This window comes from Salvelinus alpinus, chromosome 11 (genome assembly GCF_045679555.1).
Source record: "Salvelinus alpinus chromosome 11, SLU_Salpinus.1, whole genome shotgun sequence".
Taxonomy (NCBI): Eukaryota; Metazoa; Chordata; class Actinopteri; order Salmoniformes; family Salmonidae; genus Salvelinus; species Salvelinus alpinus.
The window spans coordinates 4,444,283-4,460,960 of record NC_092096.1 but is presented as its reverse complement, the minus strand read 5'-3'; the positions used below and the strand labels follow the sequence as shown (position 1 = coordinate 4,460,960).

Genomic DNA, 16,678 nt, shown 5'->3' with positions numbered 1-16,678 from the left:
ATGAGTGAGGTGATGGAGAGATAGATAATGAGTGAGGTGATGGAGAGATAGATAATGAGTGAGGTGATGGAGAGATGAGAGGAGGGATAGATAATGAGTGAGGTGATGGAGAGATGGAGAGATGGATAATGAGTGAGGTGATGGAGAGATGGATAATGAGTGAGGTGATGGAGAGATAGATAATGAGTGAGGTGATGGAGAGATAGAGAGGAGGGATAGATAATGAGTGAGGTGATGGAGAGATGAGAGGAGGGATAGATAATGAGTGAGGTGATGGAGAGATGAGAGGAGAGATAGATAATGAGTGAGGTGATGGAGAGATAGATAATGAGTGAGGTGATGGAGAGATAGATAATGAGTGAGGTGATGGAGAGATGAGAGGAGGGATAGATAATGAGTGAGGTGATGGAGAGATGGAGAGATGGATAATGAGTGAGGTGATGGAGAGATAGATAATGAGTGAGGTGATGTAGAGATAGATAATGAGTGAGGTGATGGATAGATAGATAATGAGTGAGGTGATGGAGAGATAGATAATGAGTGAGGTGATGGAGAGATAGATAATGAGTGAGGTGATGGAGGGATAGATAATGAGTGAGGTGATGGAGAGATGAGAGGAGGGATAGATAATGAGTGAGGTGATGGAGAGATAGAGAGGAGGGATAGATAATGAGTGAGGTGATGGAGAGATGAGAGGAGGGATAGATAATGAGTGAGGTGATGGAGAGATGAGAGGAGGGATAGATAATGAGTGAGGTGATGGAGAGATGAGAGGAGAGATAGATAATGAGTGAGGTGATGGAGAGATAGATAATGAGTGAGGTGATGGAGAGATGAGAGGAGGGATAGATAATGAGTGAGGTGATGGAGAGATGGAGAGATGGATAATGAGTGAGGTGATGGAGAGATAGATAATGAGTGAGGTGATGGAGAGATAGATAATGAGTGAGGTGATGGAGAGATGGATAATGAGTGAGGTGATGGAGAGATAGATAATGAGTGAGGTGATGGAGAGATAGAGAGGAGGGATAGATAATGAGTGAGGTGATGGAGAGATGAGAGGAGGGATAGATAATGAGTGAGGTGATGGAGAGATGAGAGGAGAGATAGATAATGAGTGAGGTGATGGAGAGATAGATAATGAGTGAGGTGATGGAGAGATAGATAATGAGTGAGGTGATGGAGAGATGAGAGGAGGGATAGATAATGAGTGAGGTGATGGAGAGATGGAGAGATGGATAATGAGTGAGGTGATGAAGAGATAGATAATGAGTGAGGTGATGGAGAGATAGATAATGAGTGAGGTGATGGATAGATAGATAATGAGTGAGGTGATGGAGAGATAGATAATGAGTGAGGTGATGGAGAGATAGATAATGAGTGAGGTGATGGAGGGATAGATAATGAGTGAGGTGATGGAGAGATGAGAGGAGGGAGAGAGTGAGGTGATGGAGAGATAGATAATGGGTGAGGTGATGAGAGATGGAGAGGAGGGATAGATAATGAGTGAGGTGATGGAGAGATGAGAGGAGAGATAGATAATGAGTGAGGTGATGGAGAGATAGATAATGAGTGAGGTGATGGAGAGATGAGAGGAGAGATAGATAATGAGTGAGGTGATGGAGAGATAGATAATGAGTGAGGTGATGGAGAGATGAGAGGAGAGATAGATAATGAGTAAGGTGATGGAGAGATAGATAATGAGTGAGGTGATGGAGAGATAGATAATGAGTGAGGTGATGGAGGGATAGATAATGAGTGAGGTGATGGAGAGATGAGAGGAGGGATAGATAATGAGTGAGGTGATGGAGAGATGAGAGGAGGGATAGATAATGAGTGAGGTGATGGAGAGATGAGAGGAGAGATAGATAATGAGTGAGGTGATGGAGAGATAGATAATGAGTGAGGTGATGGAGAGATGAGAGGAGAGATAGATAATGAGTGAGGTGATGGAGAGATAGATAATGAGTGAGGTGATGGAGAGATGATAGGAGAGATAGATAATGAGTGAGGTGATGGAGAGATAGATAATGAGTGAGGTGATGGAGAGATAGATAATGAGTGAGGTGATGGAGGGATAGATAATGAGTGAGGTGATGGAGAGATGAGAGGAGGGATAGATAATGAGTGAGGTGATGGAGAGATGAGAGGAGGGATAGATAATGAGTGAGGTGATGGAGAGATGAGAGGAGGGATAGATAATGAGTGAGGTGATGGAGAGATGAGAGGATGGATAGATAATGAGTGAGGTGATGGAGAGATGGAGAGGAGGGATAGATAATGAGTGAGGTGATGGAGAGATGGATAATGAGTGAGGTGATGGAGAGATGAGAGGAGGGATAGATAATGAGTGAGGTGATGGAGGGATGAGAGGAGGGATAGATAATGAGTGAGGTGATGGAGAGATGAGAGGAGGGATAGATAATGAGTGAGGTGATGGAGAGATAGATAATGAGTGAGGTGATGGAGAGATGAGAGGAGGGATAGATAATGAGTGAGGTGATGGAGAGATGAGAGGAGGGATAGATAATGAGTGAGGTGATGGAGAGATAGATAATGAGTGAGGTGATGGAGAGATAGATAATGAGTTGAGATGATGGAGGGGTCGAGAGGAGGGATAGATAATGAGTGAGGTAATGGAGAGATGAGAGGAGAGATAGATAATGAGTGAGGTGATGGAGAGATGAGAGGAGGGATAGATAATGAGTGAGGTGATGGAGAGATGAGAGGAGGGATAGATAATGAGTGAGGTGATGGAGAGATAGATAATGAGTGAGGTGATGGAGAGATAGATAATGAGTGAGGTGATGGAGAGATGAGAGGAGAGATAGATAATGAGTGAGGTGATGGAGAGATGAGAGGAGGGATAGATAATGAGTGAGGTGATGGAGAGATGAGAGGAGGGATAGATAATGAGTGAGGTGATGGAGAGGTGAGAGGAGGGATAGATAATGAGTGAGGTGATGGAGAGATTAGAGGAGGGATAGATAATGAGTGAGGTGATGGAGAGATGAGAGGAGGGATAGATAATGAGTGAGGTGATGGAGAGGTGAGAGGAGGGATAGATAATGAGTGAGGTGATGGAGAGATGAGAGGAGAGATAGATAATGAGTGAGGTGATGAGAGATGAGAGGAGAGATAGATAATGAGTGAGGTGATGGAGAGATAGAGAGGAGGGATAGATAATGAGTGAGGTGATGGAGAGATAGAGAGGAGGGATAGATAATGAGTGAGGTGATGAGAGATGAGAGGAGAGATAGATAATGAGTGAGGTGATGGAGAGATGAGAGGAGGGATAGATAATGAGTGAGGTGATGGAGGGGTCGAGAGGAGGGATAGATAATGAGTGAGGTAATGGAGAGATGAGAGGAGAGATAGATAATGAGTGAGGTGATGGAGAGATGAGAGGAGGGATAGATAATGAGTGAGGTGATGGAGAGATGAGAGGAGGGATAGATAATGAGTGAGGTGATGGAGAGATAGATAATGAGTGAGGTGATGGAGAGATAGATAATGAGTGAGGTGATGGAGAGATGAGAGGAGGGATAGATAATGAGTGAGGTGATGGAGAGATGAGAGGAGGGATAGATAATGAGTGAGGTGATGGAGAGATGAGAGGAGGGATAGATAATGAGTGAGGTGATGGAGAGGTGAGAGGAGGGATAGATAATGAGTGAGGTGATGGAGAGATTAGAGGAGAGATAGATAATGAGTGAGGTGATGGAGAGATGAGAGGAGGGATAGATAATGAGTGAGGTGATGGAGAGGTGAGAGGAGGGATAGATAATGAGTGAGGTGATGGAGAGATGAGAGGAGAGATAGATAATGAGTGAGGTGATGAGAGATGAGAGGAGAGATAGATAATGAGTGAGGTGATGGAGAGATAGAGAGGAGGGATAGATAATGAGTGAGGTGATGGAGAGATAGAGAGGAGGGATAGATAATGAGTGAGGTGATGAGAGATGGGAGGAGGGATAGATAATGAGTGAGGTGATGGAGAGATGAGAGGAGGGATAGATAATGAGTGAGGTGATGAGAGATAGATAATGAGTGAGGTGAGAGGAGGGATAGATAATGAGTGAGGTGATGAGAGATAGATAATGAGTGAGGTGAGAGGAGGGATAGATAATGAGTGAGGTGATGGAGAGATGAGAGGAGGGATAGATAATGAGTGAGGTGATGGAGAGATAGAGAGGAGGGATAGATAATGAGTGAGGTGATGGAGAGATGAGAGGAGAGATAGATAATGAGTGAGGTGATGGAGAGATAGATAATGAGTGAGGTGATGGAGAGATAGATAATGAGTGAGGTGATGGAGAGATAGATAATGAGTGAGGTGATGGAGGGATAGATAATGAGTGAGGTGATGGAGAGATGAGAGGAGGGATAGATAATGAGTGAGGTGATGGAGAGATGAGAGGAGGGATAGATAATGAGTGAGGTGATGGAGAGATGAGAGGAGGGATAGATAATGAGTGAGGTGATGGAGAGATGAGAGGAGGGATAGATAATGAGTGAGGTGATGGAGAGATGGAGAGGAGGGATAGATAATGAGTGAGGTGATGGAGAGATGGATAATGAGTGAGGTGATGGAGAGATGAAAGGAGGGATAGATAATGAGTGAGGTGATGGAGGGATGAGAGGAGGGATAGATAATGAGTGAGGTGATGGAGAGATGAGAGGAGGGATAGATAATGAGTGAGGTGATGGAGAGATAGATAATGAGTGAGGTGATGGAGAGATGAGAGGAGGGATAGATAATGAGTGAGGTGATGGAGAGATGAGAGGAGGGATAGATAATGAGTGAGGTGATGGAGATATAGATAATGAGTGAGGTGATGGAGAGATAGATAATGAGTGAGGTGATGGAGAGATGAGAGGAGGGATAGATAATGAGTGAGGTGATGGAGAGGTGAGAGGAGGGATAGATAATGAGTGAGGTGATGGAGAGATGAGAGGAGAGATAGATAATGAGTGAGGTGATGGAGAGATGAGAGGAGGGATAGATAATGAGTGAGGTGATGGAGAGATGAGAGGAGGGATAGATAATGAGTGAGGTGATGGAGAGATAGATAATGAGTGAGGTGATGGAGAGATAGATAATGAGTGAGGTGATGGAGAGATGAGAGGAGGGATAGATAATGAGTGAGGTGATGGAGAGGTGAGAGGAGGGATAGATAATGAGTGAGGTGATGGAGAGATGAGAGGAGAGATAGATAATGAGTGAGGTGATGGAGAGATGAGAGGAGGGATAGATAATGAGTGAGGTGATGGAGAGATGAGAGGAGGGATAGATAATGAGTGAGGTGATGGAGAGGTGAGAGGAGGGATAGATAATGAGTGAGGTGATGGAGAGATGAGAGGAGAGATAGATAATGAGTGAGGTGATGAGAGATGAGAGGAGGGATAGATAATGAGTGAGGTGATGGAGAGATGAGAGGAGGGATAGATAATGAGTGAGGTGATGGAGAGATGAGAGGAGGGATAGATAATGAGTGAGGTGATGGAGAGATAGATAATGAGTGAGGTGATGGAGAGATAGATAATGAGTGAGGTGATGGAGAGATGAGAGGAGGGATAGATAATGAGTGAGGTGATGGAGAGGTGAGAGGAGGGATAGATAATGAGTGAGGTGATGGAGAGATGAGAGGAGAGATAGATAATGAGTGAGGTGATGGAGAGATGAGAGGAGGGATAGATAATGAGTGAGGTGATGGAGAGATGAGAGGAGGGATAGATAATGAGTGAGGTGATGGAGAGGTGAGAGGAGGGATAGCTAATGAGTGAGGTGATGGAGAGATGAGAGGAGAGATAGATAATGAGTGAGGTGATGAGAGATGAGAGGAGAGATAGATAATGAGTGAGGTGATGGAGAGATAGAGAGGAGGGATAGATAATGAGTGAGGTGACGGAGAGATAGAGAGGAGGGATAGATAATGAGTGAGGTGATGAGAGATGGGAGGAGGGATAGATAATGAGTGAGGTGATGGAGAGATGAGAGGAGGGATAGATAATGAGTGAGGTGATGAGAGATAGATAATGAGTGAGGTGAGAGGAGGGATAGATAATGAGTGAGGTGATGAGAGATAGATAATGAGTGAGGTGAGAGGAGGGATAGATAATGAGTGAGGTGATGGAGAGATGAGAGGAGGGATAGATAATGAGTGAGGTGATGGAGAGATGAGAGGAGGGATAGATAATGAGTGAGGTGATGGAGAGGTGAGAGGAGGGATAGATAATGAGTGAGGTGATGGAGAGATTAGAGGAGGGATAGATAATGAGTGAGGTGATGGAGAGATGAGAGGAGGGATAGATAATGAGTGAGGTGATGGAGAGGTGAGAGGAGGGATAGATAATGAGTGAGGTGATGGAGAGATGAGAGGAGAGATAGATAATGAGTGAGGTGATGAGAGATGAGAGGAGAGATAGATAATGAGTGAGGTGATGGAGAGATAGAGAGGAGGGATAGATAATGAGTGAGGTGATGGAGAGATAGAGAGGAGGGATAGATAATGAGTGAGGTGATGAGAGATGGGAAGAGGGATAGATAATGAGTGAGGTGATGGAGAGATGAGAGGAGGGATAGATAATGAGTGAGGTGATGAGAGATAGATAATGAGTGAGGTGAGAGGAGGGATAGATAATGAGTGAGGTGATGAGAGATAGATAATGAGTGAGGTGAGAGGAGGGATAGATAATGAGTGAGGTGATGGAGAGATGAGAGGAGGGATAGATAATGAGTGAGGTGATGGAGAGATAGAGAGGAGGGATAGATAATGAGTGAGGTGATGGAGAGATGAGAGGAGAGATAGATAATGAGTGAGGTGATGGAGAGATAGATAATGAGTGAGGTGATGGAGAGATGAGAGGAGAGATAGATAATGAGTGAGGTGATGGAGAGATAGATAATGAGTGAGGTGATGGAGAGATGAGAGGAGAGATAGATAATGAGTGAGGTGATGGAGAGATAGATAATGAGTGAGGTGATGGAGAGATAGATAATGAGTGAGGTGATGGAGGGATAGATAATGAGTGAGGTGATGGAGAGATGAGAGGAGGGATAGATAATGAGTGAGGTGATGGAGAGATGAGAGGAGGGATAGATAATGAGTGAGGTGATGGAGAGATGAGAGGAGGGATAGATAATGAGTGAGGTGATGGAGAGATGAGAGGAGGGATAGATAATGAGTGAGGTGATGGAGAGATGGAGAGGAGGGATAGATAATGAGTGAGGTGATGGAGAGATGGATAATGAGTGAGGTGATGGAGAGATGAAAGGAGGGATAGATAATGAGTGAGGTGATGGAGGGATGAGAGGAGGGATAGATAATGAGTGAGGTGATGGAGAGATGAGAGGAGGGATAGATAATGAGTGAGGTGATGGAGAGATAGATAATGAGTGAGGTGATGGAGAGATGAGAGGAGGGATAGATAATGAGTGAGGTGATGGAGAGATGAGAGGAGGGATAGATAATGAGTGAGGTGATGGAGATATAGATAATGAGTGAGGTGATGGAGAGATAGATAATGAGTGAGGTGATGGAGAGATGAGAGGAGGGATAGATAATGAGTGAGGTGATGGAGAGGTGAGAGGAGGGATAGATAATGAGTGAGGTGATGGAGAGATGAGAGGAGAGATAGATAATGAGTGAGGTGATGGAGAGATGAGAGGAGGGATAGATAATGAGTGAGGTGATGGAGAGATGAGAGGAGGGATAGATAATGAGTGAGGTGATGGAGAGATAGATAATGAGTGAGGTGATGGAGAGATAGATAATGAGTGAGGTGATGGAGAGATGAGAGGAGGGATAGATAATGAGTGAGGTGATGGAGAGGTGAGAGGAGGGATAGATAATGAGTGAGGTGATGGAGAGATGAGAGGAGAGATAGATAATGAGTGAGGTGATGGAGAGATGAGAGGAGGGATAGATAATGAGTGAGGTGATGGAGAGATGAGAGGAGGGATAGATAATGAGTGAGGTGATGGAGAGGTGAGAGGAGGGATAGATAATGAGTGAGGTGATGGAGAGATGAGAGGAGAGATAGATAATGAGTGAGGTGATGAGAGATGAGAGGAGGGATAGATAATGAGTGAGGTGATGGAGAGATGAGAGGAGGGATAGATAATGAGTGAGGTGATGGAGAGATGAGAGGAGGGATAGATAATGAGTGATGTGATGGAGAGATAGATAATGAGTGAGGTGATGGAGAGATAGATAATGAGTGAGGTGATGGAGAGATGAGAGGAGGGATAGATAATGAGTGAGGTGATGGAGAGGTGAGAGGAGGGATAGATAATGAGTGAGGTGATGGAGAGATGAGAGGAGAGATAGATAATGAGTGAGGTGATGGAGAGATGAGAGGAGGGATAGATAATGAGTGAGGTGATGGAGAGATGAGAGGAGGGATAGATAATGAGTGAGGTGATGGAGAGGTGAGAGGAGGGATAGATAATGAGTGAGGTGATGGAGAGATGAGAGGAGAGATAGATAATGAGTGAGGTGATGAGAGATGAGAGGAGAGATAGATAATGAGTGAGGTGATGGAGAGATAGAGAGGAGGGATAGATAATGAGTGAGGTGATGGAGAGATAGAGAGGAGGGATAGATAATGAGTGAGGTGATGAGAGATGGGAGGAGGGATAGATAATGAGTGAGGTGATGGAGAGATGAGAGGAGGGATAGATAATGAGTGAGGTGATGAGAGATAGATAATGAGTGAGGTGAGAGGAGGGATAGATAATGAGTGAGGTGATGAGAGATAGATAATGAGTGAGGTGAGAGGAGGGATAGATAATGAGTGAGGTGATGGAGAGATGAGAGGAGGGATAGATAATGAGTGAGGTGATGGAGAGATAGAGAGGAGGGATAGATAATGAGTGAGGTGATGGAGAGATGAGAGGAGGGATAGATAATGAGTGAGGTGATGGAGAGATAGAGAGGAGGGATAGATAATGAGTGAGGTGATGGAGAGATGGGAGGAGGGATGGATAATGAGTGAGGTGATGGAGAGATAGAGAGGAGGGATAGATAATGAGTGAGGTGATGGAGAGATGGGAGGAGGGATGGATAATGAGTGAGGTGATGGAGAGATAGAGAGGAGGGATAGATAATGAGTGAGGTGATGGAGAGATAGAGAGGAGGGATAGATAATGAGTGAGGTGATGGAGAGATGGGAGGAGGGATGGATAATGAGTGAGGTGATGGAGAGATAGAGAGGAGGGATAGATAATGAGTGAGGTGATGGAGAGATGGGAGGAGGGATGGATAATGAGTGAGGTGATGGAGAGATAGAGAGGAGGGATAGATAATGAGTGAGGTGATGGAGAGATGAGAGGAGGGATAGATAATGAGTGAGGTGATGGAGAGATAGATAATGAGTGAGGTGATGAGAGATGACAGGAGGGATAGATAGAGTGAGGTGATGGAGAGATGGGAGGAGGGATAGATAATGAGTGAGGTGATGGAGAGATGAGAGGAGGGATAGATAATGAGTGAGGTGATGGAGAGATGAGAGGAGGGATAGATAATGAGTGAGGTGATGGAGGGATAGATAATGAGTGAGGTGATGGAGGGATAGATAATGAGTGAGGTGATGGAGGGATAGATAATGAGTGAGGTGATGGAGGGATAGATAATGAGTGAGGTGATGGAGGGATAGATAATGAGTGAGGTGATGGAGGGATAGATAATGAGTGAGGTGATGGAGAGACAGATAATGAGTGAGGTGATGAGAGACAGATAATGAGTGAGGTGATGGAGAGATGAGAGGAGGGTTAGATAATGAGTGAGGTGATGGAGAGATGAGAGGAGGGATAGATAATGAGTGAGGTGATGGAGAGATAGATAATGAGTGAGGTGATGGAGAGATGAGAGGAGGGATAGATAATGAGTGAGGTGATGGAGAGATGAGAGGAGAGATAGATAATGAGTGAGAGATGGAGAGATGAGAGGAGAGATAGATAATGAGTGAGGTGATGGAGGGATAGATAATGAGTGAGGTGATGGAGAGATGAGAGGAGAGATAGATAATGAGTGAGGTGATGGAGGGATAGATAATGAGTGAGGTGATGGAGAGATGAGAGGAGAGATAGATAATGAGTGAGGTGATGGAGGGATAGATAATGAGTGAGGTGATGGAGAGATGAGAGGAGAGATAGATAATGAGTGAGGTGATGGAGGGATAGATAATGAGTGAGGTGATGGAGAGATGAGAGGAGAGACAGATAATGAGTGAGGTGATGGAGGGATAGATAATGAGTGAGGTGATGGAGAGATGAGAGGAGAGATAGATAATGAGACAGAGAGAGACAGAGAGAGAGAGAGAGAGAGAGAGTCCTTAGCTCTGGCATCTTCCCCAATATTTGGAACCAAGGACTGATCACCCCAATCCACAAAAGTGGAGACAAATTTGACCCCAATAACTACCGTGGAATATGCGTCAACAGTAACCTTGGGAAAATACTCTGCATTATCATTAACAGCAGACTCGTACATTTCCTCAATGAAAACAATGTACTGAGCAAATGTCAAATTGGCTTTTTACCAAATTACCGTACAACAGACCATGTATTCACCCTACACACCCTAATTGACAACCAAACAAACCAAAACAAAGGCAAAGTCTTCTCATGCTTTGTTGATTTCAAAAAAGCCTTCGACTCAATTTGGCATGAGGGTCTGCTATACAAATTGATGGAAAGTGGTGTTGGGGGTAAAACATACGACATCATAAAATCCATGTACACAAACAACAAGTGTGCGGTTAAAATTGGCAAAAAACACACACATTTCTTCACACAGGGTCGTGGGGTGAGACAGGGATGCAGCTTAAGCCCCACCCTCTTCAACATATATATCAACGAATTGGCGCGGGCACTAGAACAGTCTGCAGCACCCGGTCTCACCCTACTAGAATCCGAAGTCAAATGTCTACTGTTTGCTGATGATCTGGTGCTTCTGTCACCAACCAAGGAGGGCCTACAGCAGCACCTAGATCCTCTGCACAGATTCTGTCAGACCTGGGCCCTGACAGTAAATCTCAGTAAGACCAAAATAATGGTGTTCCAAAAAAGGTCCAGTCGCCAGGACCACAAATTCCATCTAGACACCGTTGCCCTAGAGCACACAAAAAACTATACATACCTCGGCCTAAACATCAGCACCACAGGTAGCTTCCACAGAGCTGTGAACGATCTGAGAGACAAGGCAAGAAGGGCATTCTATGCCATCAAAAGGAACATAAATTTCAACATACCAATTAGGATCTGGCTAAAAATACTTGAATCAGTCATAGAGCCCATTGCCCTTTATGGTTGTGAGGTCTGGGGTCCGCTCACCAACCAAGATTTCACAAAATGGGACAAACACCAAATTGAGACTCTGCATGCAGAATTCTGCAAAAATATCCTCCGTGTACAACGTAGAACACCAAATAATGCATGCAGAGCAGAATTAGGCCAATACCCACTAATTATCAAAATCCAGAAAAGAGCCGTTAAATTCTACAACCACCTAAAAGGAAGCGATTCCCAAACCTTCCATAACAAAGCCATCACCTACAGAGAGATGAACCTGGAGAAGAGTCCCCTAAGCAAGCTGGTCCTAGGGCTCTGTTCACAAACACAAACACACCCCACAGAGCCCCAGGACAACAGCACAATTAGACCCAACCAAATCATGAGAAAACAAAAAGATAATTACTTGACACATTGGAAAGAATTAACAAAAAAACAGAGCAAACTAGAATGCTATTTGGCCCTAAACAGAGAGTATACAGTGGCAGAATACCTGACCACTGTGACTGACCCAAACTTAAGGAAAGCTTTGACTATGTACAGACTCAGTGAGCATAGCCTTGCTATTGAGAAAGGCCGCCGTAGGCAGACATGGCTCTCAAGAGAAGACAGGCTATGTGCTCACTGCCCACAAAATGAGGTGGAAACTGAGCTGCACTTCCTAACCTCCTGCCCAATGTATGACCATATTAGAGAGACATATTTCCCTCAGATTACACAGATCCACAAAGAATTCGAAAACAAATCCAATTTTGATAAACTCCCATATCTACTGGGTGAAATTCCACAGTGTGCCATCACAGCAGCAAGATTTGTGACCTGTTGCCACAAGAAAAGGGCAACCAGTGAAGAACAAACACCATTGTAAATACAACCCATATTTATGTTTATTTATTTTAACTTGTGTGCTTTAACCATTTGTACATTGTTACAACACTGTATATATATAATATGACATTTGTCATGTCTTTATTGTTTTGAAACTTCTGTATGTGTAATGTTTACTGTTAATTTTTATTGTTTATTTCACTTTTGTATATTATCTACCTCACTTGCTTTGGCAATGTTAACACATGTTTCCCATGCCAATAAAGCCCCTTGAATTGAATTGAATTGAATTGAATTGAGAGAGAGAGAGAGAGAGAGAGAGAGAGAGAGAGAGAGAGAGAGAGAGACAGAGAGAGAGAGAGAGAGAGAGAGAGAGAGAGAGAGAGAGAGAGAGAGAGAGAGAGAGAGAGAGAGAGAGAGAGAGACAGAGAGCGACAGAGAGAGAGACAGAGAGCGAGAGAGAGAGAGAGAGAGAGAGAGAGAGAGAGAGAGAGAAAGAAAGAGAGAGAGAGAGAGAGAGAGAGAGAGAGAGAGAGAGAGAGAGAGAGAGAGAGAGAGAGAGAGAGAGAGAGAGAGAGAGAGAGAGAGAGAGAGAGAGAGAGAGAGACAGAGAGCGACAGAGAGAGAGACAGAGAGCGACAGAGAGAGAGAGAGAGAGAGAGAGAGAGAGAGAGAGAGAGAGAGAGAGAGAGAGAGAGAGAGAGAGAGAGAGAGAGAGAGAGAGAGAGAGAGAGAGAGAGAGAGAGAGAGAGACAGAGAGCGACAGAGAGAGAGAGAGAGAGAGAGAGAGAGAGAGAGAGAGAGAGAGAGAGAGAGAGAGAGAGAGAGAGAGAGAGAGAGAGAGAGAGAGAGAGCAAGACAGAGAGAGAGAGCGAGACAGAGAGAGAGAGACAGAGAGAGAGAGAGATCTCCTTCAGCAATGAAGGTGTAAATTTGGCCGTTAGGAACATAAACTTTATATTTGACAAATTAGCCTCCTTGGCTAATCTAAAGAAGCATAAGAGCAAACCAAAAATAACAGATAATGAAAAATGGTTTGATAATGATTGCAAAAATCTAAGAAAGTCATTGAGAAATATATCTAATCAAAAACACAGAGAACCAGACAACAAAAATATACGCCTTCAATATGGGGAAACACTGAAGCAATACAAACGCACCCTAAGAACAAAAAAGGAACAGCACATTAGAAATCAGCTGGATGGAATTGAGGAATCCATAGAATCAAACCACTTCTGGGAGAATTGGAATAAATTAAACAAACCTCATCATGAGGAGTTGGCTATCGAAAATGGGGATATGTGGAGAAATCACTTTGCAATCCTCTACAGCAATATAACAAAGAGCCCAGAACAAAAAGATATACAAGAAAAATTACAAATCCTTGAATTAGCAGTCAAAGACTATCAGAATCCTGTGGATACCCCAATTACAGAAGAAGAATTATTGGAAAAAATATGCAATCTCCAACCCAAAAAGGCCTGTGGTGCTGATGGGATTTTAAATGAAATGATCAAATATACAGACCACAAATTCAAATTGGCTATACTCAAACTCTTTAACATTATCCTCACTGCAGGTATTTTCCCCGATATTTGGAACCAGGGATTGATCACACCAATCTATAAAAATGGAGACAAATTTGACCCAAATAATTACAGAGGAATATGCGTTAACAGCAACTTGGGGAAAATTCTCTGCAGTATTATAAATAGCAGACTACATCATTTCCTTGACGAACACAACGTCCTGAGCAGAAGCCAGATTGGATTTCAAAAAAATTCGTATATCGTACAACAGACCACATTTACACCCTCCACACTCTAATTGATAAACAAGTTAACCAAAACAAAGGCAAAATCTACTCGTGTTTTGTAGATTTCAAGAAAGCATTTGATTCAATTTGGCACGAAGGTCTTTTTTATAAACTAATAGAAAGTGGTATTGGAGGGAAAACATATGATTTTATTAAATCAATGTACACTAAAAACAAATGTGCGGTTAAAATTGGCAACAAGCAAACAGACTTCTTCTCTCAGGGGCGGGGAGTGAAACAGGGCTGCCCAATAAGTCCAACATTATTTAACATCTACATTAATGAATTGGCAAAAACATTAGAAGAATCGGCAGCACCTGGTATCACCCTACACAACACTGAAATCAAGTGTCTGCTGTACGCAGATGACCTGGTGCTGCTGTCTCCCACTAAAGAGGGGTTACAGCAGCACCTAGATCATCTTCACAGGTTCTGTCAGACTTGGGCTCTGACCGTTAACCTAAAAAAAACAAATATAATGATATTCCAAAAAAGGTCGGGAAATAAGGATGACAAATATAAATTCTATTTGGACACAGTTCTATTAGAACACACCAAAAACTACACATATCTAGGACTAAATATCAGCAACACAGGTAGCTTTCACATGGCTGTGAATGAGCTGAGAGACAAAGCAAGAAGAGCATTATATGCCATTAAAAGGAACATCAAAATTGAAATTCCAATTAGAATCTGGCTCAAAATTTTTCAATCAGTTATAGAACCAATTGCTCTATATGGCAGTGAAGTATGGGGTCCACTCTCTAATAATGAATTTACTAAATGGGACAAACATCCAATTGAAGTATTGCATGCAGAGTTTTGCAAGACTGTATTGCAAGTACAAAGAAAAACTCCAAATAACGCATGTAGGGCAGAATTGGGCCAATATCCCCTCCTCATTCGAATAGAAAAAAGAGCCATCAAATTTTACAACCATCTAAAAACAAGTGACCCTAAAACATTCCATCACACAGCTCTACAATGTCAAGAGATGAAACCAGAGAAGAGTCCCCTCAGCCAGCTGGTTCTGAGGCTCAGTTCACCAACCCAAACCAACCCCATAGAGCCTCGGGACAGCCCTCAGAAAATCTGGCCCAACCAAATCATCACAAAACAAAAATAAAAATATATAACCTATTGGAAAGACACCACAAAAAATCTAAGTAAACTTCAATGCTATTTGTCTCTAAACAGACAGTACATGGTGGCAGACTATCTGACCACTGTGACTGATAGAAAACTGAGGAAAACATTGACTAGGTACAGACTCAGTGAGCACAGTCTGGCTATAGAGACCGGTCGTCACAGACAAACCTGGCTGCCCAGAGAGGACAGGCTGTGCTCACTCTGCTCCAGGGGAGAGGTAGAGACAGAAGTGCATTTCCTACTACACTGTGACAAATACTCAGACCTAAGAGCATATTTCTTTCCCAAAATTATAATTCAATACAAAGAATTTGAAACTATAAAAGATGAAGAAAAATTCAAATATTTATTGGGTGAAAAGCCAAAATGTGCAGTTTTGGCAGCCAAATATGTGTCCTCCTGCCACAGCCTGAGGGACAGCCAGTGAAAAATGCAAAGTAATGTTGATAATATTTCCCATTTAGCTTAGTTTTGTTTTGTCTTTCGTACCAGGTCATGTGTCTTCTCAGTCATGTTAACACTGGTCTACTACTGTTGCTTTAATGTATTGTTGTTCTGATTAATATTGTTGTTGTAGCTGTTATTAATGGTAATCCCATGTCCACTACTACTATTATTATTGCTGTTAGTCCCACCATTTATTTATATATAAATATATATATATTTTGTGTATATATATACATATATATTTTATTTACATTTTTCGATATGTATACTTTGACAATGTAAGTAATAATAACTTGCCATGTCAATAAAGTAAATTGAATTGAATTGAGAGAGAGAGCGAGAGAGCGAGAAGGATGGAGAGAGAGAGAGAGAGAGAGAGAGAGAGAGAGAGAGAGAGAGAGAGAGCGAGAGAGCGAGAGAGCGAGAGAGACAGAGAGAGAGAGACAGAGAGAGAGAGAGAGAGAGAGAGAGAGAGAGAGAGAGACAGAGAGAGAGAGAGAGAGAGAGACAGAGAGAGAGAGAGAGAGACAGAGAGAGAGAGAGAGAGACAGAGAGAGAGAGAGACAGAGAGAGAGAGAGAGAGACAGAGATGGAGAGATAGAGGGATAGAGAGAGAGAGACAGAGAGAGAGAGAGAGAGAGAGAGAGAGACAGAGAGAGACAGAGAGAGACAGAGAGAGAGAGAGAGAGAGAGAGAGAGAGAGAGAGAGAGAGAGAGAGAGAGAGACAGAGATGGAGAGATAGAGGGATAGAGAGAGAGAGACAGAGAGAGAGAGAGAGAGAGAAGTGAAGAACAAACACCATTGTAAATACTACCCATATTTATGCTTATTTATTTTAACTTGTGTGCTTTAACCATTTGTACATTGTTACAACACTGTATATATATAATATGACATTTGTAATGTCTTTCTTGTTTTGAAACTTCTGTATGTGTAATGTTTACTGTTAATTTGTATTGTTTATTTCACTTTTGTGTATTATCTACCTCACTTGCTTTGGCAACGTTAACACATGTTTCCCATGCCAATAAAGCCCCTTGAATTGAATTGAATTGAATTGAATTGAGAGAACATGACGGGTAGCTTCTGTACCTACCGTAGAGGGCTTTAGAGATGAACTTGGTGTTGGACCTGGCGTTGC

General features: G+C 43.0%; 1 protein-coding gene across 5 annotated transcripts in view; it reads right to left on the bottom strand.

Annotated features, from left to right (window-relative positions):
- eps8a (EGFR pathway substrate 8a, signaling adaptor) overlaps window positions 1-16,678 on the bottom strand; it is a 279,677-nt gene that overhangs the window by 173,758 nt on the left and 89,241 nt on the right. For all 5 annotated transcript variants that reach the window (XM_071331567.1, XM_071331566.1, XM_071331569.1 and 2 more), the window contains one exon: window positions 16,634-16,678. This exon is cut by the window's right edge and continues 35 nt beyond it. In XM_071331567.1, the coding sequence (XP_071187668.1) occupies window positions 16,634-16,678 (45 nt within the window). The remainder of the gene's footprint in view (window positions 1-16,633) is intronic.